The sequence below is a fragment of the Gobio gobio genome, assembly GCF_949357685.1.
Source record: "Gobio gobio genome assembly, chromosome: 7".
Lineage (NCBI taxonomy): Eukaryota > Metazoa > Chordata > Actinopteri > Cypriniformes > Gobionidae > Gobio > Gobio gobio.
The window spans coordinates 1400201-1427177 of record NC_137103.1 but is presented as its reverse complement, the minus strand read 5'-3'; the positions used below and the strand labels follow the sequence as shown (position 1 = coordinate 1427177).

General features: G+C 44.7%; 1 protein-coding gene across 1 annotated transcript in view; it reads right to left on the bottom strand.

Annotated features, from left to right (window-relative positions):
* Window positions 1-24461: 24461 nt before the first annotated feature.
* LOC307129073 (uncharacterized protein) overlaps window positions 24462-26977 on the bottom strand; it is a 46858-nt gene continuing 44342 nt past the window's right edge. The window contains exon 2 of the mRNA XM_079821206.1: window positions 24462-25969. Within this exon, the coding sequence (XP_079677332.1) occupies window positions 24918-25958 (1041 nt within the window). The 5' untranslated portion in view covers window positions 25959-25969 and the 3' untranslated portion in view covers window positions 24462-24917. The remainder of the gene's footprint in view (window positions 25970-26977) is intronic.

Below are 26977 nucleotides of genomic sequence, written 5' to 3'. Positions count from 1 at the left end.
AGACGAATAAAATCTGAATTGTATTACAAAAGTCCAGGCTAATCCAAGCATTAGAATTGGATTCAGAGTTGCCTGTTTTTGAAGTCCATAAAAAGTGCATCTGTCCGTCATATAACTGCTCCACACGGCTCTGGGGTGTTAATAAAGGCCTTCTGAAGCGAATCGATGCGTTTGTGCAAGAAAAATATCTATATTTATTTATTTATTTATCTTAAAATTGTCTACCTAAAAAAACAACAAAAAAGATTACAGAGAACAATACAAATATAAAAAGCAGTAAAACAGATATAACTCTTCAATCCTGTTGCTAAATACGGTGTACAAATTTACTATAAAACAGACATGTTGAAAAAAACAAACAAAAAAAAACAACAAGATTTTATATTATACACATTGACACAGCAGAGACAAGTGGCAGCAGGTTGGATTAAGGGAAGATACATATTCGTATTAATGCTGACATGTCTGATGTGTTATGAGCCAGTTTTTTAGCTGCTTTTTGAACAGAGTGTATGTGGTGAGTTCTCTGATGTTCTGAGAGACGGAGTTCCACTCCTGTGCTGCTCTGACTGAAAGCACTTTTCCTCAGAGGAACAACACAGTCTCCTCGGGCCGACCCTCGTGTTACTCTTTGCGTGGTGTTTCTAATGTTTACAAACTGACTAAGTGGAGGAGATGACAGACCATGGATGATCTTGTAAAACAGACAGAGGTTTGAATACTTAATGACATTTTCCAAACTTAAAAGCTTATGCTTTTGTAAAATGGCACAATGATGATATCTTAATGTTTTTTTATCCACAATTTTGATTGTTTGTTTATAAAGCGACTAAAGATTTTAGTGCTGTTTTATTTGCCTGTGACCAGGTTGTTAGACAGTAAGTGATGTGAGACAGAACCAAACTGTACATGAACATTTTAGCTGCCTGAAGTGACAAGTTTGATCTTAGGAACCGGAAATTTGCAATATTAAATATGACTCGATTGCAGACCTTTTTTATCTGTGATTTAAAAGTTAGTTTAGAGTCTATTATGATGCCTAAGTATTTGAATTCTGACACAACTTTTATTTTTTCCCCTGTCACATAAATATCTGCCTGATTATTTGCAATGTTTGATTTAGAAAAGAACATTGAAACGGTTTTATTTACATTAAGTTTTAAGCAGGATTGATTTAGCCATTCAGCGACATGGGCCAAAGACTGTGTAAGTTTTTCAGCAGCTTGATTTGTGTTTTTACCATGGGCATAAATGACTGTGTCATCTGCGTACATCTGAATATAGACGTCTGGACAAACTGAAGGGAGGTCGTTTATATAAAGTGAAAATAGCAGTGGCCCCAAAATAGAACCTTGAGGAACCCCCGTGGACATGGCGAGGGGCGGTGAGTGGTAATCACTGATCCTAACTGACTGTGAGCGATTCGATAGATATGATTCTATCCATTTTATTGCATCTGAGGTGAAATTAAAATTGCTTAGTTTGATTAATAATATTTTATGGTTTACAGTGTCAAAAGCTTTTTTTAGATCGAGAAACACAGCTCCAACCACGCCACCTTTATCCAGTAGATGTTTGATATTTTCTATGAAAAAACAATTAGCAGTTTCTGTGGAGTGTTGAGTTCTGAAACCAAATTGCATTGAATGAAGAGGAAATGTAGTGGTATTTAAATGTGTTATTATTTGTTGGGAAATTAGTTTCTCTGCAACTTTTGACACTGTAGTTATGATGCTGATAGGTCTATAATTGTCCACTGACAACGGATCTCCATTTTTGAGAATTGGAGCAGCTGACTTCCACACACTTGGAAACACCACCTCAATAAAGGAGAGATTGACAATTTTGGTTACTGGTGTTAATAATGTGGAACTGAGTTCTTTCAGCATGCACATATCTATGCCAAATATGTCTTTAGTTCTGGAAGCTTTAAGTGTTTTTATTGTCTGTAAGACTTCAGATTCTGTGACTGTGCCCAGGTTGAAAATTGGCTCCGAATTATTTATTGGACAAATATTTAGATTGTTAGATGGTAAGCTTTGGGCAATAGTGGATACAGATTCAAAAAAAAATAAATATTGAAGACATCTGCAACTTTGTTTGTGTTATTTATAATTTGTCCATTTATCTTAATTTCTAAAAGTTGTTTCCTATTTGTGTCCTGTCCTACAAGTTTTTTCAGTTGGTTTCAAATTGTTTTAGAATCCCTTTTTGCATTTTCTATTATAGTCAAAAAAAAATCTGCTTTGGCCTTGCGTATAGCTTTAACAGTCTTATTCCTCAGTGTTGTAAATAGATTTTTAGCACTAGCTGACTTAGTTTTAATTGCATTTTTTAACGCACGATCCCTCTCTTTCATTAGTTTGAGTATGTCCGAGTTCATCCAGGGAAGTATTTTTTATTGTGTTTGTATTTAACTTTACAGCTAAAATCTTTAATTGTTCTCTCAATTGTCGCCACAAAAGATTCACAGTCCATTTCACAATTTGTTCCCAACAATATTTGATCCCAGTCAATCTGCTGGACAGCATTATTAAATCCTTCCTGGCGTTTTTTTGGGATTCCAACGAACTCACGCTCTCAGACAGAATAATTAAATCTCTTTTTTGAGAGCTTTCTGGCCACAAGGACCAAATTGTGATCAGAAAGACCAGCTAACACATTGTATGATTTAAATATTCTCTCAGGTCGGTTGGTAAATGCCAAATCAATCTGGGTGCTGCTTGATGTGGTGATTCTTGTGGGCCCTTTATCATTTGGACTAGATCAAATTTGTCAGTTATTTGTTTAAGCTTTTTTCTACATGATGTGTCCTCCCAGTTTATGTTAACATCCCCCAAAATAATGATCTCTTTATTTTCAAACTTTTCATAAAAAATGACATCTGAAGAGGGGGGGGGGTGATATACTACAATGATTGTAAAAGACATTCGTGGTGATAGTATAATATTTAAGCCCAAACATTCCAGTTCGTGATCATTCAGCCATTGAATTTCCTGACACTGAATATTATTTTTTATGTAAATCATGACACCACCACCCTTTGCTCCTTCTCTGTCTCTCCTGAACATATTATAGGTCTCAGATAGACAGAGATAATCCAAATTTGAGTTCAGTAACAGGTGATTAACTTCTTCTGTTTTTGACATAATGCTTCTTATATTTAAATGTCCACCCAGCAGACCTTTGGGTTTTGCTTTAGGGTCCCAAACTATTTTTGAGTGATTGACAGTTTCAAAGAACGCCCATTTCCGGTGTTTGGCTACCCCTGGATTGATTCGCTTCCTGTTTACGGCCGTTACCATGGTAACGGAGCGACCATTCAGGAAAGTTTGTTGTTGTTGTGTGTTTGGATCATGCCTCCCACTCCCAAGCGAGGCCAAGGCTGTACCACGCTGTTGTCCCACGGACTCACTACTAGAGCTTATCTCCGACGCACCGACACGCACCCTCGGACCCGGAGTTACCTCGTGCAGCGCCCTGACAGACCGCCCCGGTACCGCGCCATCCACACCATCGCCCTCGCCTCTAAATTTAAAACTTTATCAAGTAAACTTTCGGCCGACTGCCTTCTGTGTTCAATTTATGGAAGTGTTGAAAGTTCCCCTGTGGATCGAAAGACTAACGCTCAGGTCCGCTCGTCATGACGTCACGAACACATCTTGAGTTTCACTTTCAACATCAACACTTTTCCACAGAAGGCGGAGGCCGAAAGTTTACTTGATAAAGTTTTAAATATGGATATTTTTCTTACACAAACGCATTGATTTGCTTCAGAAGGCCTTTATTAACACCCCGGAGCCGCATGGAGCAGTTATATGACGGACAGATGCACTTTTTATGGACTTCAAAAACAGAGTAACTATAAATCAAATTCTAAAGCTTGGATTAGCCTGGACTTTTGTAATATAACTCAGATTTTATTCGTCTGAAAGAAGAATGTCATACACACCTAGGATGACTTGGGGGTGAGTAAATTATGGGCTAATTTTCATTTTTGGGTGAACTATCCCTTTAACTAATGGGACCTTTTTGTAAAGTGTTACCATGTCATCATTCTGTGTGTGTTTTTTTATTTTTTGAGATTTCAAGTTGGTTAATAGTGATTGACAGGGATTTGGCCAAGGGTTACAGTTCTCTGGATATTTATCCATTTTTAAATGCATTCCTGTGTGCAGTTTCGAGCGAGCTCAATTGGATAACCAAGAAACGTTCAGCACAAAACCTCTGGACATTCCCAGAACAAGTGAACACAACAGCCCGAGCGAACAGCAGCCGTGAATTCCTCTTTCACAATGACAGGCAGGCTAACGGCATCACTCTTGTAAGGTCATGTGAAGTTTCCCAGTATTTTTTAAACACTGATCAGTTTATAGCGAAATGTAAGAATACTTTATGGCCATACTTATAAAGTGTGTTTCAGTTTTCTGAAAATATTAAAAATGAGTTTCGTTGACATCCATATCTCATAAAATTTTCCAAAAAGTAAATGTCTGAAGAGAAGAGCAGACATATGGATGAATCAGAAAAATCATGATGTGAAAGAGCTCAGTTCAGTCCAGAGCGCACACAGAAAGCCGCCTCTGAAGAGTACTGAGTACTGAACTGTGCTCTCTTTCACGTCTTTTCGCACTTGAACAGACCAATATACACAAAACGACTGTCTTCAAACGTTGGAGGAATATGGGATGTGTAAAGTGACTTTATGAAGAGCTTTGTAACTTTTATATAAGCGTTGAAATGAGTTTAAGGTAGTTGTATATCAACATGTCCGATGGAGCATCACTGACTGGATTACTCCACCATGATGACAGTGTGCATTCATACTAGTAATATTTGACAAATAGAGTTGTGTGGGTCTGTATGGGCTAAACTGGGATTATTTATCGTTGCTTCGGCACAAAACGCATTCAATGGCGACGTCAAAATCTTTCAAATGACATGAATCAATCAGCGCTAAAACTCATACCGACAGGCCAATCCGCACGCTTACATACTCTTTCAAAACTGATCAACGCAAATTCAACAATAACACATCACACAACCAGTGGTGGAATGTAACGAACTACAAATACTTTGTTACTTAAGTACATTTTTCAAGTACAAACCCGATTCCAAAAAAGTTGGGACAATGTACAAATTGTCAATAAAAAAGGAATGCAATAATTTACAAATCTCATAAACTTATATTTTATTCACAATAGAATATAGATAACCTATCAAATGTTGAAAGTGAGACATTTTGAAATGTCATTTTGAAATTTGGATTTCATGAGAGCTACACATTCCAAAAAAATTTGGGACAGGTAGCACTAAGAGGCCGGAAAAGTTAAATATACATACAAGGAACAGCTGAAGGACCAATTTGCAACTTATTAGGTCAATTGGCAACATGATTTGGTATAAAAAGAGCCTCTCAGAGTGGCAGTGTCTCTCAGAAGTCAAGATTGCCAGAGGATCACCAATTCCCCCAATGCTGCGGCCAAAAATAGTGGAGCAATATCAGAAAGGAGTTTATCAGAGAAAAAGTTATCATCATCTACAGTTAGGGTTGGGAATCGTGAGAAATTTTCTGGTTCCGGTTCCGCCTAACGATTCCGGTTCCGATTCCGGTTCCATTAAAATTATTAAACAACTAGTGGTAAAGGAAAAAGGCACAATACGCAACTCAAACAATCCATTTTGTGTTTATTACTTGCTCTAAAATTAATTTACAGGTTGGCAATGTCAAAAAAGTCCTGTACTGTACATATATTACAGTATTAATTAAGCCATTCTTGCAACAGATTTTTTTTTTCAAATGAACACCTCTGAAATTGTCTTATTACATTTTATCTCTCTGTCTCTGAATAAAACCAAGTTATAAATTATATTTATTAGTTATATTTATTAATTAGTTGTATATTAATTTAATAGTAATTAAGTTATTCAGTGAACTTGTAAATAATAAATTGCAATTCAGCATTACAAAGGTAATTGTGCCTAAACGCTTACCTAAACCATGGTGACTCAACGGTTGACATATATATATATATATATATATATATATATATATATATATATATATATATATATATATATATAGGCCTTTCACTATAAATCTGGTATAAGCCTGTGGCACTCTGTGCTGTAGCAAATGTTTTGTCAAATTGCTAGTGCAGCCTCCTTTGCATGTTATTAACTTTTCACATGTGTTACATTTTGCTTCATTATCATTCATTCTTTGGAAATGAATCCATACTTGTGACTTTCTCTTCGCCATGCTGGTGGTCAACGAGAAAATATCTGACGCAAAACCGTAAATGTGAAGCGCGAGGGCTTTCAGGCTGAACTGTTGCACTCCTGGAAGCGGCAAGAAACGTCATTAATATTCATGAGGTGAGCCAGGGTTGCCAGGTTTTCACAACAAAACCTGCACAATTGCTACTTAAAACTAGCCCAAAACAAGTCCAATCGCATCTCAGGGGGGCTTCTCCGGTAAAATTCGCATTTCCGGGGCTAAATATCACATAATTGGGGTCGCTTCAACCCGCGGACATGAAACACAGCCCACGTCAACAGTGTTTAAGTAGCCCAATTCCACGGGAAAACCACGAACTTGGCAACACTGGCTGTCACTCGCTATTAAAGGATACGCTTCCAGTGCTTCGCACACACATTGCACCAGAACCGTTTTCTGAACCGAAACTTAGGAATTTCGCGGGGTTCAGGTATTTTTCAAAAATCAGTTTCACTTCTACATAAGAACCGGTTCTCGGTTCCCAACCCTATCTACAGTGCATAAATATCATCCAAAGATTCAGAGAATCTGGAACAATCTCTGTGCGTAAGGGTCAAGGCCGGAGAACCATACTGGATACCCGTGATCTCCGGGCCCTTAGAAGGCACTGCATCACATACAGGAGCTCAGGAATACTTCCAGAAAACATTGTCAGGGAACACAATCCACCGTGCCATTCGCCGTTGCCAGCTAAAACGCTATAGGTCAAAAAAGAAGCCATATCTAAACATGATCCAGAAGCACAGGCGTTTTGTCTGGGCCAAGCTCATTTAAAATGGACTGTGGCAAAGTGGAAAACTGTTCTGTGGTCAGACTAATCAAAATTTGAAGTTTGGAAAACTGGGATGCCATGTCATCCGGACTAAAGAGGACAAGGACAACCCAAGTTGTTATCAGCGCTCGGTTCAGAAGCCTGCATCTCTGATGGTATGGGGTTGCATGAGTGTGTGTGGCATGGGCAGCTTACACATCTGGAAAGGCACCATCAATGCTGAAAGGTCTATCCAAGTTCTAGAACAACATATGCTCCCATCCAGACGTCGTCTCTTTCAGGGAAGACCTTGCATTTTCCAACATGACAATGCCAGACCACATACTGCATCAATTACAACATCATGGTTGCGTAGAAGAAGGATCTGGGTACTGGAATGGCCAGCCTGCAGTCCAGATCTTTCACCCATAGAAAACATTTGGCACATCATAAAGAGGAAGATGCGACAAAGAAGACTTAAGACAGTTGAGCAACTCGAAGCCTGTATTAGACAAGAATGGTACAACATTCCCATTCCTAAACTTGAGCAACTTGTCTCCTCAGTCCCCAGACGTTTGCAGACTGTTATAAAAAGAAGAGCGGATGCCACACAGTGGGAAACATGGCCTTGGCCCAACTTTTTTGAGATGCGTCGATGCCATGAAATTTAAAATCAACTTATTTTCCCCTTAAAATTATAAATTTTCTCTGTTTAAACATTTGACATGTCATCTATGTTGTATTCTGAATAAAATATTGAAATTTGAAACTTCCACATCATTGCATTCTGTTTTTATTCACTATTTGTACAGTGTCCCAACTTTTTTTGGAATCGGGTTTGTAAATAAGTTCCCTTTCGTTCAGTCACTACGACCTACGTTAGTGACTAACGAATGGGGGTTTCGCCTAGAAGCCAATTACCTTCGAGGTGTTTAACAGCGCCCAATGGCGTGCCAATGCCATGGGCATGCGGAATTTGCATGCGTAACTCCGCCCCACCGCGTGGGTATATAAGGAAGTACGCTGGCAACATCGCATTATGTTTCTACTTTGGAGCCAAGAGTATCTCTTCACTCCTTCAAGCCTACAACTGAGTCTTTGTCAGCCTTCGAGACGAACAGCTTTCCAGAGGCGTTGGATCTACGGCGCGTTCTAGTGATCGCATACTGCCTGCCTGCTGATCTGCGCAGTGGTCCGTCTGACAGCTGGTGTGTGGTCCCTGGGCACTTCGGCGTCTCTGCGAAGCTTTCCTCTCCTAAAAGAGCTTACACGTGGCACGTCCTTTTCAGGATGTCTCGCCCGTGTACTTCTGGGTGTGGCCGGTCGTTGACTTCCTTTGATGGGCACGATCTCTGCTTGGTGTGCTTGGGCGTTCAGCATGCGCAAGCAGCGTTCGTGGATGAGTCATGTTCCCACTGCGGGAACATGACCATCGCGGTTCTGCGGTCGAGACTCAAGGATCTTCGTAATGAAGTGAGAGTCCCCTCAACCACACCCCGATCTACCGTACCCCCCGTGGTCGGTACTTCGGCTGGTGGTCAGGGTGACCTGAGGGTTACGGTGTGGAACAAAGCCCCGACGCTCATGCCTCGGGCCACACCCCCCTCTAGCGTTCCGCAACCCGCGAGTGTCCAGGCTGAAATCGCGGGGCCAGCTCCGGCTCCCCCGCGCATTTCGTTTGGCGCTCCAGAGGATGATGCGATGTCGGTCACCGCATCACAAGGTGGGCTCGAGTCCTCTGAGGATGATGACTCGGCTGTGCTGCCGCCTTCGGGCGCGCCAGCATTGCCCGAGTCTGACCCAGAGCTGACAGCCAAGCTGTCTCGGGCAGCCGCGAGTCTAGGGTTAGAGTGGAACCCTCCACCCTGTCCCGAACGCTCGCGGCTCGATGATTGGTTTTTGGGAGCCCGCGCTGACTCACGTCAGTCCCCGCCCTCAATACCTTTCTTTCCCGAGCTGCATGAGGAGATTGCCCGGTCCTGGAAGTCCCCGTTGTCTTCCCGTGACCGGTCTGCAGTCTCCTCCGCCTTCTCCATCCTTGATGGGGCTGCGGCCAAAGGGTACACTGGGGTCCCCCAGGTTGAACGCTCTGTTGCGATGCAACTGTGTCCTCAGAGCGCTTCGACCTGGCGTGGCGACCCTAAGCACCCCTCCAAAGCCTGTCGATTCACATCAACCTTGGCGGCGAAATCGCACAGAGCTGTGGGGCAGGCTGCCGCCTCTTTGCATGCCATGGCGATCCTTCAGGTCTACCAGGCCAGGATCCTCAAGGACATGCACGAGGGTGGAGTTGATCCAGGGCTCTTAAATGAGCTGCGTGCCGCCACCGACCTCGCTCTCCAAGCTCCCTGGGTCAAGTGATGTCCACAAATGTGGTCCAGGAGCGACATTTGTGGCTAAACCTGGCTGATATGCGGGACACCGAGCGAACACGCTTCCTCGATGCCCCCGTATCCCAGGCTGGCCTCTTCGGCGGAGCGGTTGAAAACTTCGCCCAACAGTTTTCAACCGCCCAGAAGCAGACTGAGGCTCTAAAACATGTACTGCCCCGGCGGCCAGCTGCTGCCTCCACCCAGCCGCCGGTACAGTCGCCTTAGGCCGCCGAGGATGCCCTCCTAAGGCTCCCGCCCCTCCCACCCGGTCCAAGCAGCAGCCTTCACCCGGGCCGGGTCGCGGAGGAAGCCGTAGGAAGGCGTCCAAGTCCCCTCAGGCCGCCCCGCGCCCCGCTAAACGCCAGGCCAAGCGGCGCTCCTGAGACGGACGGCTCAGGGATGGGAAATTCTTTCGAGGAGATGGTAGCAGGACCACTCCTTCCCCCGGTGGAGGGCCGGGGAAGAATCCTTTGTTTAGCTGCTGGCCCCCGGGTCAGCAGCACCCTAATCTGGTCAATGAAAGAATTAACACTCCCATCCCTGAGCCCCCAGAGTTCGGTGATGTCAGTGCGCGCCACCCACGGGTCCCGCCACTCGCATCCCACTCTGTCGCCAGCCCCCTGGCAGAGCAGACCCCAGTGGAACGTGCGTCCTTCCCTGGTCTCCTCTGTCAGGACGCAGCCGTTAACCGTGCCCCCACACCGGGACGCCCAACAGCCTCCCTTGTCCGGGTCGGTAACGCTGCATCGCTGCCCAACACCGGGTACGTCTGCAGTCCGAATGACCCCGCTCGTACAGTTCCTGGGAGCCTGGCTTCAGATTCCAGGACTGTCCCGCTGGGTCGCGAAGACAGTCAGGCGCGGCTACGCGATTCAGTTCGCGTAGGTTCCTCCCTGTTTCCGGGGAGTCCGCTTTACTATGGTCGGGGCCAATGCCCCTGTCATGAGAGCGGAGGTTGCCACCCTACTGGCGAAGGGTGCGATCGAACCTGTCCCTCCAGCCGAGATGAAGTCCGGGTTTTACAGCCCCTACTTCATTGTACCCAAAAAGACCGGTGGGTTGAGACCAATCCTGGACCTGCGCATCTTGAACCGTTACCTTCACAAGTTTCCGTTCAAGATGTTGACAGCGAAACGCCTTTTCGAATGCGTTCGTCCCGGCGATTGGTTTGCAGCGATCGACCTGAAGGACGCCTACTTTCATGTCTCCATCCTACCTCGACACAGACCGTTCCTACGGTTTGCTTTCGAGGGGCGGGCATACCAGTACGCGGTCCTCCCATTCGGGCTATCTCTGTCCCCTCGCGTCTTTACGAAGATTGCCGAGGCAGCCCTTGCGCCCCTACGGCAGCACGGGGTTCGCATCCTGAACTACCTCGACGACTGGCTCATACTGAGTCACTCTCGAGAGCAGGTTTGCGGACACAGAGATCTGGTTCTCCACCACTTAGCCTGTCTGGGCCTTCGGGTCAACTGGGAGAAGAGCAAGCTCTGCCCCGTGCAGAGGATCTCTTTTCTCGGTATGGAGATCGACTCGGTCGCCATGTGCGCGCAGCTTACGAGCGAGCGCGCGCAGTCTCTGCTGACTTGCCTCCGTCAAATCGAGAGCAAGAGTGCGGTTCCACTGAAACATTTTCAGAGGCTCCTGGGGCATATGGCATCTGCAGCCGCGGTAACGCCGCGTGGATTGCTACATATGAGACCGCTTCAGCACTGGCTTCGCGATCGAGTCCCGAGATGGGCATGGCGGTCTGGCACGCTCCGGGTCCAAATAACCAGGGCCTGCTTACAGACACTCACCCCGTGGTCGAACCTCAGCTTCCAGGACCGGCGTGTCCTTAGATCGAGTTTCCAGGCATGTTGTTGTATCAACGGATGCCTCCTCCACGGGCTGGGGTGCCATGTGCAATGGACAAGCAGCCGCGGGCTCCTGGACAGGACCCCAGCGCCTTCTGCATGTCAATTGCCTCTAGTTGCTGGCAGTACGGTTCGCCCTGCACCACTTCCGAGCGTTGCTGAGGGGTCAACATGTACTTGTCCGGACAGACAACACGGCCACTGTAGCGTACATCAACCACCATGGCGGTCTACGCTCCCGCCGTATGTCTCAACTCGCCCGCCATCTCGTTTTATGGAGTCAGAAGCACCTGAGGTCCCTTCGTGCTATCCACATCCCGGGAGAACTGAACCGTGCAGCCGACGAGCTCTCACGGATTCAGCCACTTCCTGGAGAATGGAGACTCCATCCCCAGACGGTCCAGCTGATTTGGGAACAGTTCGGCGACGAGCAGGTAGATCTGTTTGCCTCCCACGACTCTTCCCACTGCAGCCTGTACTATTCCCTGACCGAGGGCACGCTCGGCACGGATGCACTGGCGCACAGCTGGCCCCAGGGCCGACGCTTAAATGCGTTTCCCCCAGTGAGCCTTCTCGCACGGGTACTGTGCAAGATCAGGGAGGACAAGGAGCAGGTCATGTTGGTCGCCCCGTATTGGCACGGCCAGACCTGGTTCTCAGAACTGCTACTCCTTGCGACAGCCCCTCCCTGGCCTATTTCTCTGAGACCGGACCTCCTCTCTCAGAGACGGGGCACCCTATGGCACCCACGTCCAGCGCTCTGGAAGCTCCACGTGTGGCTTCTGGACGGGACGCGGCAGGTTTGAGTGGCCTGCCACCTACGGTGGCCGCCACCATCACTTCCGCTAGTGCAGAGTCTACTCGACACCTCTATGCGTTGAAGTGGAACCTCTTCGTCACCTGGTGCTCTTCCCGCCAAGAAGACCCCTGGAAATGCCTGATCGGGTCCGTGCTTGAGTTTCTCCAAGAGGGGCTGGAGTGAAGGCTGTCTCCCTCCACCCTCAAAGTTTATGTGGCCGCTATATCTGCCCACCACGATCTCTTGGAGAACAAGAAGGTAAGTCAGCACGACCTGATCATCAGGTTCCTGAGGGGGGCGAGGAGACTGAATCCTCCTCGCTCTCCTCTCGTACCCTCTTGGGACCTCTCAGTAGTCCTAAGTGCTCTGCAGAGGCCTCCCTTTGAGCATTTGCGGTCGGTCGATATTAAGTTTCTGTCAATGAAGACGGCTCTGCTGACCGCATTGGCCTCTCTTAAGAGGGTCGGGGACCTACAGGCATTTTCGGTTGACGAAGCGTGCCTAGATTTCGGGCCGGCTAACGCTCACGTGACCTTGAGACCCCGGCCTGGATATGTGCCCAAGGTTCCTACCACTCCCTTCAGAGATCAGGTAGTGAACCTGCAAGCGCTGCCTTTGGAGGAGGCAGACCCAGCCTTGGCATTGCTCTGTCCAGTACGCGCTCTCCGCGCTTACGTAGACATGACGCAGTGTTTCAGGACCTCAGACCAGCTCTTTGTCTGTTATGGTGGAGAGCGGAAGGGAAGAGCTCTCTCAAAGCAGAGGTTGCCTCACACCATTGTTTTGGCTTACCAGCAGCAAGGTCGACCATGTCCCCTTGGTGTGAGGGCACACTCGACCCGGAGTGGGCCTCCTCTTGGGCTCTAGCGCATGGCGCCTCGCTAACAGACATCTGCAGAGCTGCAGGCTGGGCGACACCCAACACATTCGCCAGATTCTACAATCTCCGAGTGGAGCCAGTGTCCGACTATGTACTCGCCCCCCCGAGGGGCCGGTAATGGACCAGGCTCTGGTGTCTTCGCTTGCTCGCCACTCCACTCCACGGACTGGATACGTGCGATATTCTCCTCAGGTGAGCTCCCCGAGAGCCCTGAGCTCCTCCAGCACTGTCGACGCCGACATCAGTTCAGTCTGCCCTTTCGAGCTCAGACCCTCATGTCCGGCCAGGTGCCCCGTGTGCATGGTTCCCTCCGGCGACCCCCACACGAATATTTCCACCATAAACCCCCTCAGCGAGCAGGTGTCTTTCCCTTGGCAAGCCCCTGCCACCCCTAGGGTTAAAAATCCACCTTCGGCTGGTACCCTAGAGTTTCCCATATGCAGCCCACAGCGGGTCATATGTGTACTCTCTAAGTCCTCCCCACGGGTAGGCATCTTTGGCATTCCCTCACTGGGATATGCTTCCTAGTGTACCTTGGTAATCCTGTGATAAGTGGGAGTCCTACGGCCTTAAGTGGCGGGATCTCACACTTACGCAGGGCACTGGACGACAGCTGAGTGGCGCGGTTATATTGGAACCCCCATTCGTTAGTCACTAACGTACGTCGTAGTGACTGAACGAAAGGGAACGTCTCGGATACGTATGTAACCCTGGTTCCCTGAGGAGGGAACGGAGACGGACGTTCCTCAGCCACGTCAGCTGTGCTGCTGGAACACGGAGTTAAGGTCTTGGCTCCGCAGCAGATACATAATGACGGGATCTTATCCACAATCTTGGAAGATGATTAAATGTCTAAGCACATTTGGTGTTATTTATATTAGATCAAGTAGACTATAATCATTTGATGTTATCAGCACACTTTGTAGACTAAAAACATTGCGCAAATATGGATTCAAAGCTCCAGCTAACCAGCGGGTAAATCATCATATAGAATATTTAGCAGACAGTTTGTCACACTTTAACTCCTATAAAGTATATTTCCCATTATAATCAATTGTCTGAGTTAATAGTAATATCTATAACATACATCATATTTATGATATTTTATAAGGACCATGTAAATGTGTTGTATCGTGGGGCTAAAGGCACACCTTAAGAAAAGGTGATTTTTAATCAATCTCTTTAGCTAAGTTTGTACTATTATAAATGTACTGTTTATTTTGATAAATATAATTCATTATTGTTCATCACTGTTGTTGTGGCTGTTTATTATAATGTTAAATATGGTGCCTTTTACTCCAAATACCATACTTTAACATAATCTTCCGTTATTGAAAAACTGTTGCTTTATTTGATTTGAACAAAACTGAAAATCATTAACAAGACATTTTCCTCAAAATATATTTAATAATTTTAGCGATTCTCATTTGCTACATGAAACATTTAAAAAAACATTAAATGTGAGATCAAATTAACGCAGAATCAACTTTTTGTAAGCAAACAGTAATTACAACAACATTAATTGAATTAGCACTAAAGCCTAACAATTGTATTTACAATATGAATGTAAAAGATTTGTAATTCATTCTCTATATTAAGATGATACTCAAGCCCCTTATAGAGCCAGTTTTTTTGGTTTGGGCCACTGGCCCTCAAAATGTCTGTGTACAGCCCTGACTTTAATCATATAAAATGTAGTTTCCAAACAGCAAACTTGTGGCCAGTGAAAATGCTGAGTGGCTAGAAAAGCACTAGCCACAGTGGCTAGTGAGCAAAAAAGTTCATGTCAAGCCCTGATTGTAATGCTCTTTTAGTGGGCCTTCCGGCATGCACTATCAAACCCCTGCAACTGATCCAGAATACAGTGGTGATGGTGGTCTTTAATGAGCCGAAGAGAGCGCACGTCAAGCCTCTCTTCATCAGTCTGTACTGGCTGCCAACAGCCGCTCGCATCAAATTCAAGGTACTGATGCTTGCCTAGAAATCACCCACAGGCTCTGCACCAACACTAAACTTGCTTGTTCAGACTTGCACACCCTTCAGAAGCTTGCGTTCTGCAAGTGAACGACGCCTTGTGGTGCCATACCAAAGAGGCACGAAATCCCTCTCACAGACCCTTTCCTGGGCCATTCCCACCTGGTGGAATGACCTGCCTATCTAAATTCGAGCAAAAAACATCTAAAGACACATCTTTTCCAGCAGCACCTGACCAATCAAGAATAGCACTTAACTAACTTAACTATCCTATTCGTTTTTCTTTTCTTATTATTTAAAAAAAGCACTCGCTTTTGCAAGGATCTGGGTCACAGGGAAGATCTGTCTTGCAACCAATGTGGAGCAGCCTCCTGTAAACTGAACCACATTCTGACCAGTTGTCCAAGGGCATTGGCAGAAGGACAGTACAGATGGAGGCACGTCAAGGTCCTCAAGGAAATCGCCAAATGGGTGGAAGTCAAGGCCAACAACAAGCAGGCCCAAAGCCATAACTTTTATGAGGGAAGGAGACCAGGCTCATAAGTCCGGCAAGGTGGCTAAGAACCCACCCTCTATTTTGCAACAAGCTTCTGACTGGGAGTTGAGAGTGGACCTGAGGAGGAAGCTTGTCTTCCCGCAGGAGGTGGCAGTGACCACTCTCCGTCCAGATATGGTCCGTTTATTCAAGAGCACGAAAAACCATCATAATTGCGGAGCTCACGGTGCCCTGGGAAAAGATGCTAGCCACGTCCCACCTACCAAAAAATGTCAAGTACCAAGAACTGTTCTCTGTTCTAAAGGGGTGGCATGCAACCAGCTATCCCGTTGAAGTCGGCTGCCGTGGGTTCCCAGCAAAATCAGTGCGCTACTTCCTCCAGAGGGTGGGCCTGGAGCCCAAACAGCTGAAGAAAGCCACCAGGGACATAGCTGCAGCAGCCGAGTCGAGTTCAAGATGGCTGTGGCTGAAGAGAGCCCATGGTTGGAACCCTTCTGCAGGTGAAGGCCAGTCAGTCTTCGCTGGCCCACTCAGGCGAGGTGTTCAGGTTAAGGGGCAAACACCTGAGACCCTGAGATCCCTGCTGATGATGCAGAAGAGTCCCAACAACATGGATGCCCCAAGGAATACCATCTTGGAAGAAGATCTGCATCACCATAGTTAGTGTAATTCCTACAGTTGTGACTTGTGGCAAAGCATCTCTAATGTTTACATCCCCTTATTGTTGAGGATAATCTGCCATCGGACGGATCACTGGTCAAAGACCCGGACAATGGAAAAAGGACTATGAGAACGGATGCAGAAAGACAGAAGGCTGAAGCCAAAAGAAGATGCAACATTTGCAGAGGACTTTTCAAGAACGAGTGGGGTGTTAAAATCCACCAAGGCAAGTCCAAGTGCAAAGAGCAGGGTCTGCAACGCAGGGCACCCGAACATACACAAAGTAGCCTCTCTAAGTTTTTTAAGGATGTTCGTCAGTCGGTGGAGGACCAGGGCCAGGAACGAAACCACAGTTCCCCAGATCTCCCCGCTCAACCTACTCAGAGCAAAGGAAGAGTCTGTGAATGTAAAAGTCCGGAAGACTTTGAGAGGAAGCCACGCTTGAACCTACTACCAGCAGCAGACCGCAGATGGGCCCAACTGGATAAATACCATCCTGGAAAACACCATGAAAGGAAATGCAGCAAAGAAGATCAAGATTATGGTTGAAGTTGTGTACCAGGCCTGCCACGACACCTTTGGTGCGAAAGAAGTCAAGACTCCCAGGCCACCAGCAGGACCTAGCATGAGACAGCGCCAGATCAAAGAGCTGTGAGAAAAATTAAAGACCCTCTTGACACTGTTTTTATTGTGGCAAACCAGGACATCTGGAACGTGACTATAGAAAAAAAGTTTATTGTAGGCAGAGAACACAATCCTATGGTGACTTTAAGCAAAGGCCAATGGTGCCCCCTGATGCAAAGACTGACAAACAGAATCCAGTCTACCCCATGTCCTGGTCACAAAAAGACTCACACTCCACTGCGTCTAAGCCCTCTTTTGATAGTTTTTCACTCATTTCTTTGAATTATCTGAATGTGTTAACTGTTTTGCTATTGTTGAGGAATTCTCTTTTTCTATAAAAAATTACTTCTCAAAGGATCATTGTTTTCAGAAGAGGCTTTATTCACACCAACCAATGCAACAAAGCCTGAGTGTCGTTTGCAACCAACACTCCTGTACCTAGGATTTTCTGATATATATATATACCATAGTTGTCTTCCTATTATGGTAGCAACCTTCAAACTCCTGGCTCACATATCACCACATTCCAAGTTCTTTTTCTGTAGGACACAAATCTTCAGCTTGTCATTTTGAAGGACGTTCACAGAGTCAGCACACACACACTTGAAACTTCAGCACACATTTGAACATGATAGTGTCTTTGCATTAGACTTAAACTGCACATTTTTACATAATAAAATCTAAATATATCTATAAATTCTACATTCCCCCCTCTGGGGCTTGTCTAAGCCCCACCTTCACTAACCTTTTCCCAGATGTGTAGTTTCAGAATCCATTTTTTTCAGTTATGCTACCTAATGACTTAAAATAAGTCACTTAGTTTCACTACCAATGACTAGATTATGCAACCACACTCCGGAGGAATATTAGAACCAAACCTCTCCTTCCAGATTTTGCTTTGTTCTCTTTTTCAGGAATGGAGTAAAAGATTCTAATTTCCCTAATCATCAATACATTGTTATAAGCGTGAGCGTGCAATTTGTTCAGCCTTGCCTGTGGTTGTCACAGTTATGTAGAATAGTCAAACATCAAACCATGAATTATACTATTAAAAGTTATTTTTATATCATAGTCATCTTCAACCCAGATACTTTGCGCATCGTAGAGGGTCACCCTTTGGGGAGGGGTTAGGCTAGCACATACACCCAGGGTTTGGCTCATCATTCATCTTCTTCGTCCTCATTGGAGGTACTTGAATCAACTTCCAATGCTTGAATGTAAAATCCAGTTTGATTTATCAGGCCAGTCCTTATTATCAATTAGTTTTTCATTGTCTTGATGTTTGACACAACAGAATAATATTCCTCCTATTAATAATGCTATTCCTATGAATATTCCTATTTTAGTGAACCATGATCCTATTGCGCCAAACTTGAAATCCAACCAGTCAAACATTCGGCCTTCACTTCCAGCATTTGCCTTAACCTCTATTCTTAAATTTTTTATTTTCAACATAACTTCACAAAATTTTCCTCCTGGTGCAGTATTATTTGGTATAAAAGTACAACACTGATCTCCAAACATAATACATACACCTCCTTTGTCTGCCAGCAACCAATCCAGGGCTTGCCTATTTTGCCATGTCATTCTACTTGTTTCTTTTAGTTGTTCTCCTAGTGCGGCTAATGCATCATCAGTGTAATTAATAAATCTTTGCTGATTATAGTAAATATAATTAATCCATTCTGTGTTTTTGTTTTGTGTAATCCATATAAAAATGGATTCAAACCCTGATTTAACTTCATCTCTTGCTTTATATTCCTGAGGTATTCCTCTCGGTTGACTAATTGAATCTATTTTTATATTAGGGTCTGGTTCATAAGCTCTTTTGGTTCTATTTGTGTTTTGTATTGTAATTTGTTCTGGATCCCACTCTATTAAAGTAATTTCTTGAATTAATCGTACTCTAGTGCACACTCCTGTCCAATTTAGTGGCATTGAAGCTAGAAGTTTTTTCCTCCCACAAGCCCAAAAGAAATCTGCTACTACTGTAACGATAAGGGTGATGGCAGCTCCAGCCATCTGGCGAATGACCAAGGCCTGAACTCCTCACAGCATCTCGTGATGCCCTAATCAGATCATACGTAAACTGTCAAGTGTATTGTCTAACTGTGCGCTTTTCCACACTTGAAGATGATAAGTCTCACTCTTTGAAGATTTTTAACTGGATTTCACTCAATGATTAGGCCTTGTGAATTTCTCCATCCATTTATTTAGGTGAAAAACCTTTAAAAATACAAACATGCAGACAGTGTAAATCACCAGCAAACCCAACCCAACAGTACATTTCACATAGGTCTGAGTTGTTAAATATTGCATATTGAAGCGTCAGCTCCCGGTGCATACCAACAATGGCGAAGTGCGTTGCCTTATCCGACCCGGGCACGCTCAACAGATTGCGGATCAGTTTCACCTGGTACTAATGAGGGAAGGCGGGGTGACGGGCGGTTTGCCGCAACATAAACAAAAGGGCTTTTGTGTGACCACCATATAACTAATTTACAACCTAAGGCACCACTATGTCTCCCGAAAGATTGTGAGTGCAGAATTTTATGGCACCCCAAGATCTGCGCGTGACTCTCCCCCGCACCCACACGACTCTTGTGTGACCTCTGACACACACACATAGTCCCAGCACACTGGACTGTCTATGGCGCACACACACACACACCAGCCATATATGGATCTAACGGACAAAACCACCTCTACAACGTATTAAATATATATATTTTGTTGATTTAATGTCTTTATACAATGTATTAAAATAGCTAGGATGTTTACTGTATGTGAATCAAACCCTGTATGCTAGTAACTGTGGAAATCCTGTATCTCTGTACTCTCAACTCTCAGAAGTAGGGTTTGTGGTATCTCTCCAATCGCAGAAACCGACTGTTCCGAATCTGGCTCACAAATTACAACAAGATGCATTATTACAAAAGTACCAGCTTTCTAAGAATAAAGGCTTAAAAATATCACTCCTTTTGATTAGCCAAGAGGGGGGGAGTTCAACAGACAAAGGAAGGCTCGCGCCTTTGGTCTCCCGGACGTGATTAGGTCATCTCAAGATAGGCCGTTAGCCATCTCATCTATAAGAACGAAAACTGACCATTAACTCTTCGCATTCTGCCAAAGAGAGAGACCCGGCATTCTGCCTGAGAGACCCACCGGCATTCCGCCAAAGAAACACCACCGGCTTCCGCCAGAGAGAGAAAGACCGCCAGCTTCATAGAACAACTTTTTCCAGCGCCAGAAAATTCCTCCGAGACCCGAAGATCCGTACCTCGCTGCTCTGAAGAGACTCAAGAGGCCATTTGAACTCAGACACACACACACACACGAGAAGCCAGATCAAAGCAAGTATTTTATTTCACAATCAAACTGCGGTTAAAAGGTTGTCTAAATTATTCCTGTTTATGGGATTATTAATTACTTGAGGTCTCTTGCAAAGGGTTGCGTGATAAAGTTCTCTCTCTCTCTCTCTCTCTCTCTCTCTCTCTCTTTCTCTCTCTCTCTCTCTCTCTCTCTCTCTCTCTCCCTCTTTCATTCTCTCCCCCTGTATATTATTCGTTAAGTTTGATTTTCCCTGTTTGTACCATATTGTTTGTTTTTCTCCCTACATATATATGCATATTTACCTTGTGTGAATCGTAGTTCTGTATATTCTAGTTGTTTTATTAAAACTCAATAATTTCATTGAATCTGTATTATTTTGCTCACAAAGATCGAAGTCAATGAGACGTAATATCTTAGCTACCAATCAAGCTTGATTTTCTTGTTACTACTTCAGTAATACAAATTGTACAAACATAGGATATATTATTTGTCCTGATCAAGCAGATTAATGTTTCTTAAAGTTTGTAAGATTGATAGTTGATGAAGAAATCAAATTTTCAACTCGTAGGACGAGAAGAAATGATGGATAACTGAAATCAATTTGGATAAAGGTTACTTTTACATGATTAAAAGTTATAAGTAAATATTTTGTGTACAACAAGCAAATCATATTCATATACTTCTATTGACGGTAGTGCTATAGTTTTGCGTTTTACAGTCTTCTTCATCTGGATAAATTTTTTCCCCATTTCTTATTCCTAGTGCTTGCGGTTCTGGGGCTCTTACAGGTATTTTTGTGTCCCAACCCTTTGCTCTATCTAAGTCCCAAATAGTAGTACATTTTCCTTAAAATTTTCCCAAATTATGAGCTCCTTTAGGCTTATTAAAACACTCATACTCTTGATTATAATCTATACTGTACCAGTGAGGGACTTCTATTTTTTCTTTTTCCAGTTTAATATTTGCATTCACGTTCCAATATCTACATCAATCTCCCCAATGTGGTCTATTAAATTTATGTTGAAGTTTAGAATTTCCCATAAAACCTAAACATTCTGCTGAGCAGTAAGGTCTAAAAAAGTAATTTGTGTGGCAAAAGTGACTTTTAAATTCCCTTTCGAAAGGGAACCTGCGCTGCGTCAGAAAGACGCTACGGGGAACGACTCCAGCGTGACAGGTGTCTGAACTACTACCGAATCATGGCAATCCTATTGACCGGCGACAGCCTATGATGTCTTGCAAACATGACACCGCTTCTTCGTCTTCAGGGACTGTTCTGTCTGAAATGCTTTGAGTTAAGGTAATCCAAATTCATTATTTGTTTGTATAATGTGAGTGTTTGTCAATCCGAGATCGCTCTGCTCTCGCCTGGTTCTCTTCCTTGAGGGAAGAGGGTTTGGCATCCGAGACTGATCATGCCGAGGCTGAGCGCGGACGCACGTCACGGGTTTCTCGGATAGAGCTCGCTGATCGTCACGGGAAGGCGTTCTTCCCTCAGATGATCTGGCGACTGACGAGACTTATTTGCAAGTGCTCTAGGGGTGGCTGTGAGAAGGGAGATTAATCTTCTCAGCCATCCCGACTGTGTATGCTGAGCCGTTGAATGTTATGAATCGCGCTGCAGGCGGGCTGCGGCCGCTGTGTTGGCGCGTTAGAGGAGAGATCGCTCGTGTTGGACTAAACGATAGTTTTCTCCCCGGCCATAAATCATCGGCTCAGTTGGGCTCTCGTTCCTTCCTGATCTTCCTATTTAGATCGAGAGGGCATGGAGTAACCTATATTCGGCTCATATTCACTGACATCAGAGGTATGACATCAGGGGTGTGTCTCTGATGGCGGGAGGATAGGAGAATATGGGTATTCGGTTTGCTGAGGGATCTCGATCAGGGGATGTTTCCCTGACACGGTGGTTGTGCAACAGGCGGAGTCTGGGCCCGAGGGCCAGCATCGCCAAGGAATAGCGCATTTGGCAGCGTCTGAGGACCTGCATGCCACTGAGATCCAGGTCCCAGGCAGGCGGAAGGCGTCACGGTCCGAGGACCCGAGACAGGGCCCGAGGGCCAGCATTGCCTCTCGTGCGCACCCTCAGTCGAGAAGCGGACTCCCAGGAGAAGTAGGAGCTGTGTATCACTAACCGCAGTCAGCGTTCATGATGGGTCTCCTCCCTGAGGGTGAGCTAAGAATTACATTGACCCTCACTCCTCTTCTTCATCATCTCCCCAGGCGCTTCTTACATCTGGCCTAGGTGGGTCCGCGATGATGTGCTAGGGCCAGCCTGGCTGGTCTGTGAGTGCGCCCCCTCAGGCCCGTGGTAGTGGAACACCTAAGCATTCATGTGGTGAATTAAGCTTGTGGGTGGATATCATGGTGCGCCGCAGGCGAGCGGGTAAGTCCCCTATAAGAGGGAAAAATATTAATATATTTTCTGACTTATGCTCCCTGTAGAGGGCTTCGGGGATCGCTGCGGATCGTTGGATATTTCTGTAGAGCCTGTAGTTCCCCTGTTAGGATGGCTAGAATGGTAATTATACACCAGTTGCTCGGGCTCCATGGTGAGCTAGTGTTGCTAGTAGAGAGCCAGCAAAGGAAATGAGAGGTATATTTAAGAGCTGTTCTGCTCGCTGTGGGAAAAACAGTTTTTAGATCTCCCAGGATTTTAAAAAGAGTATCTCTGGGAAGGCATCGCTCATTCCTGTGGGTGTGTAGCGTATTGCTAGGCGTGTATTTTCTCCTAGTTTTAAGCTGGTAACTGGTAGCCACCTCGGGGTAAGGTGGCTTGTATCCTCTCTCAGTATAAGTTTTTTGAGAATGCAGGATCAGACTAACGCTAGAACTACAGTTAGATCTAGAGCCAGCTCTAGAATACGACTGGCACTTCTGCCCGAGTGTCCTTTTTGTCTGGTGCAATAGAAGTGGCCCTATCGGGCCTCGGGTATAGATCTAGATTGGCCTAGGCTTTCTAGGGATTACGGAGGCGTCCGCTAAAAAGCGCTGGCGCCTCGGGTAGCTTTCAATAAGTGAATGTAGTTTTTTTATATCCCTAATGTTAGCCTCCTCTCATGTAGAGTCGTCCGGCCAAGGCCCGCCCCCTTCTCTGCGTTCTGGGGTTTTCACTAGTAATGCAGGTTGGTGCTGTGCAGAATTGATAGCGACTTAGCCAGTGGTCGTGGGGCAGGGTTAAGGCCATCTTTCATACAAATACGAAGAGATTGTACAACCCCAAATCAGAAAAAGTTGGGACAGTCTGGAAAACGCAAATAAATAAAAGAAGTGATTTCTAAATTTTGAGCCCATGTGGTGATATGGCTTCTAGATGATGATGATTCTTGATGCAGTGCCGCCTGAGGGATCGGAGATCACGGTTGTTCAGCTTAGGCTTGCGCCCTTGTCCTTTACGCACTGAAATTCCTCCAGATTCCTTGAATCTTTTAATTATGTTATGCACTGTTGAATGTGAAATATCCAAATCTCTTCCTATCTTTCTTTGAGGAACATTGTTTTTAAACATTTCAATAATTTTCTCGCGTATTTGTTGGCAAACTGGTGATCCTCGGCCCATCTTTGCTCCTAAAGGATTAGACCTTTCTTGGATGCTGCTTTTGTACCAAATCATAATTACAATCACCTGTTGACATCACCTGTTTCAAATCACATCAGTATTTAACCATTTTACCTCATTACTAGCCCTAAATTAGTCCTGTCCCAAATTTTTATGAAATGTGTTGCAGGTCTGAATGACAGGAAAGGATGCATATTTACAAATGACATGAAGCTGACCAGACAAAACATGAAATATTTTGTGTTCATATTGTCTGCAATGAAAAACAAGTCAAAGTAAATTTAGAAATCACTTCTTTTTTTAATTTGCGTTTTCCTTACTGTCCCAACTTTTTCTGATTTGGGATTGTAGATAGCTTTCATATTATGAGAAATTCTCATGCCTAAGGGAGCAGCTTTCAAACAGCGGAAACATATTGAAATCGCGTTTGAATGCGCGTTCCCTTTCAATTTCGCGATCATTCGTATAGGCTACTCTGTGATTAGGTTCTGAACGTGCAGTTTAAAATATAAGTCTGGTGCTTCTGCTATGCAACGAAATCTCTGTCTTTTCCACTAATATGTAACACGCTGAATTCGAGCGTTTCACTAACACGTAACACACTCATAACACACGCGTGTCTCCTCGTCACATGATCAGTGCTGCGAACAGCTCGTTATAGATGAGCTGATGGAATTAAAGCGATTGTTATGATTATCCACCTGAATGAAATGTTTTTTATTTATATAAAATGCAAAACTAGACTGGAAGCGTAATATAAACTTCACCCTCACACTCCGTCATTACCAGGTAATGAGAATATGACAAGACAGCTTTTCACCTAGACGAGAAATCTCGTCACCCCCCAAGTATATGCTATAAAGTCAAATATGTGAAAAACAAAATAGTTTTTATTTGCATATGTGTTAAATGCACAATGGGTATAGAGTGGACAGAATACAGTGCTTTTTATGACTTGTGAATCAAACAATAACACAGACTATATATAGATAATATAGACAGAGCACCCATTATATTCTTGTTACACTTTCCCAAAGCCTGATGTAGCACCATATTGAAAGATTTGCAGTTAGGTTACATGTGTGAGATTTAGAGAAGAAATTTCATGAGATTTAAAGCAGTTTTTTAGTCATAAACACAAAGCTTCAATAATACCATCATGACTAGTGCTGTAATTTGTAGTTAAATCAACTGTAACTGAAAAAACTCTTTGCTATATAAAACAATTCCAGACTAATTTTAAAGCAATGCATGCATATCTCTAAATAATTGCTTGAGAAGATAAAATTCAGGTATTTAACTGAAGCTGGAGTTAAACCATCCTGATATGTTTTCATGATTGAGCGGGTCGCAGCGGGACTTCAGTCGGAGGGTTTGGATCTTTAGCAATCTTTAAATCACGGCAGAACAACACTGGATCTTCACCAATACCCAGTTTGAACTGCCACAGATACACAGACTCATTTGGCTTCAGTTCAAATGAGAGTTGCTCCTCCACTTCAGTTGCTTCGTTCCAGCTTTCACTATCAGTGTTGACATGTGAACCTCCATATTCTGTAGAAAAGGTGAACTGGACCTTCGCAATTAACTTGGCAAGGTCTCCAGTTTCAGATGTGACTGACGCACCTATCTTCCAGTTGTGTGTGATCTGGGTCATCTTCTCCTTATTGTAGCCAACCTTTTTATTGATTTTATTGTTATATGTCATCGTTGTATTGCTTGTATTAGTTACATTTTTAATGTTCTCCCATTTGCCAAAGGCTGGGCCTCTATTTAAGGCCAACCCACCAGGAAGGAAGTTAACAACATCAGGATGAACAGAATGGTCACCCGGCGGTATAAACGACATTGAGAAAAATGGTAAATTGCTCAAACGTGGACAGCAGAACTCAATTCCCCACTCTGAGGCTGGCTTGAGGAAGCAGAAGCGGCCCCAGTAATAGAGACCGTTTCTGCAGTCGGGAGGCAGGTCATACTCTACAGCATCCGTGTCTTGATTCAGGTCTTTTGTTATTCTGCAAATGCCTATTGCTTGGTAGAATATGAAAAAATAGCCACAGGATGAGAGGTAGTGGTCTCCACCTCGGCAGTTGGGATGAAGGCTGAGAACCTTAGCCTCGTGGTCTGTCATGAGGTCTTTGACTCTGCGGTAGGAATTGCCCTTGATGACGTAGAAGTAGTCATCATCACCTCCAATGTAATGGTCTCCATTTTGGCAGGAAGGGTGCAGACTGAAAATAGAGATGTCTGAACCTTTATTTAAATCACTTGTCTTCATAAAGCAGCCGAGATCAGAGCGGATTATATAAGTGTATCCGATCATTGCACAGATGTCTGTGCCTTTTGCTTTGCTCTTGGGAATAATGCCTGGCATTGTGTCTGAACCTGCAACACAGAATAAGACAATCATTCAATCTCCACACCAAATGAATGCTGTTATTCTAGTCCTTCTATAGATTGAGCTCACCGATTACCAAAACAGCTTTATATATGAGGGAGGAAACATGAACGCTAACTGAAGATATAATCCTGAGCTTTTGTTTCAATGTGTTTAATCATCTAGCAGAAGAAACACTTTTTATGTCACAGCGCACCTCTTGAACTTGAGGATTTTTCAGAAAACGTTCATGTTTGGTCTACTTTGATCTGGACTTTGAGTTGGTTTTTCAGTGTTTTCATTTGTTTCCTTAGTTACTCATTGTTTGATTATGATATGCACCTGTTTCTCGTTTCTGTTCATTAGTCTGTCTTTGTATATATAGCCCCGTGTTTGCTCTGCTCATCGTCTGATCTCGTCATTATAAAGTGTTTGTTCTGTTCGCCGTGTTTTTAGTATTCTGTTATTCTGAGAAGAGTTATTTTGAGTTGGTTTTCATAAAAATGTTCTTGCTTGTGTACAGATCCAGACTTTATTTTCATTCTCTGCATCAACCAGCCGTGACACTGACAATAACCAATTAATATTATAGAGATTATAGAGATATGTGGTTTGTTTTGAATTTGATTACAGTTGTGTAGATATGAGGAAAATACACAAGTGTTTATTATAGCACCACCTAGCTTCAAATGTGAGTGTGTTTGAGCGCACATGAGCAGTGTGAGGAATTTAGGACAGTCCTAGCGAGTGGGAGGGGGTGAGGCGGAGCACGGCGAGTGGGAGGGGGTGAGGCGGAGCACGGCGAGTGGGAGGGGGTGAGGCGGAGCACGGCGAGTGGGAGGGGGTGAGGCGGAGCACAGCGAGTGGGAGGGGTGAGGCGGAGCACAGCGAGTGGGAGGGGGTGAGGCAGAGCACAGCGAGTGGGAGGGGGTGAGGCGGAGCACAGCGAGTGGGAGGGGATGAGGCGGAGCACGGCGAGTGGATGGGGTGAGGCGGAGCACGGCGAGTGGGAGGGG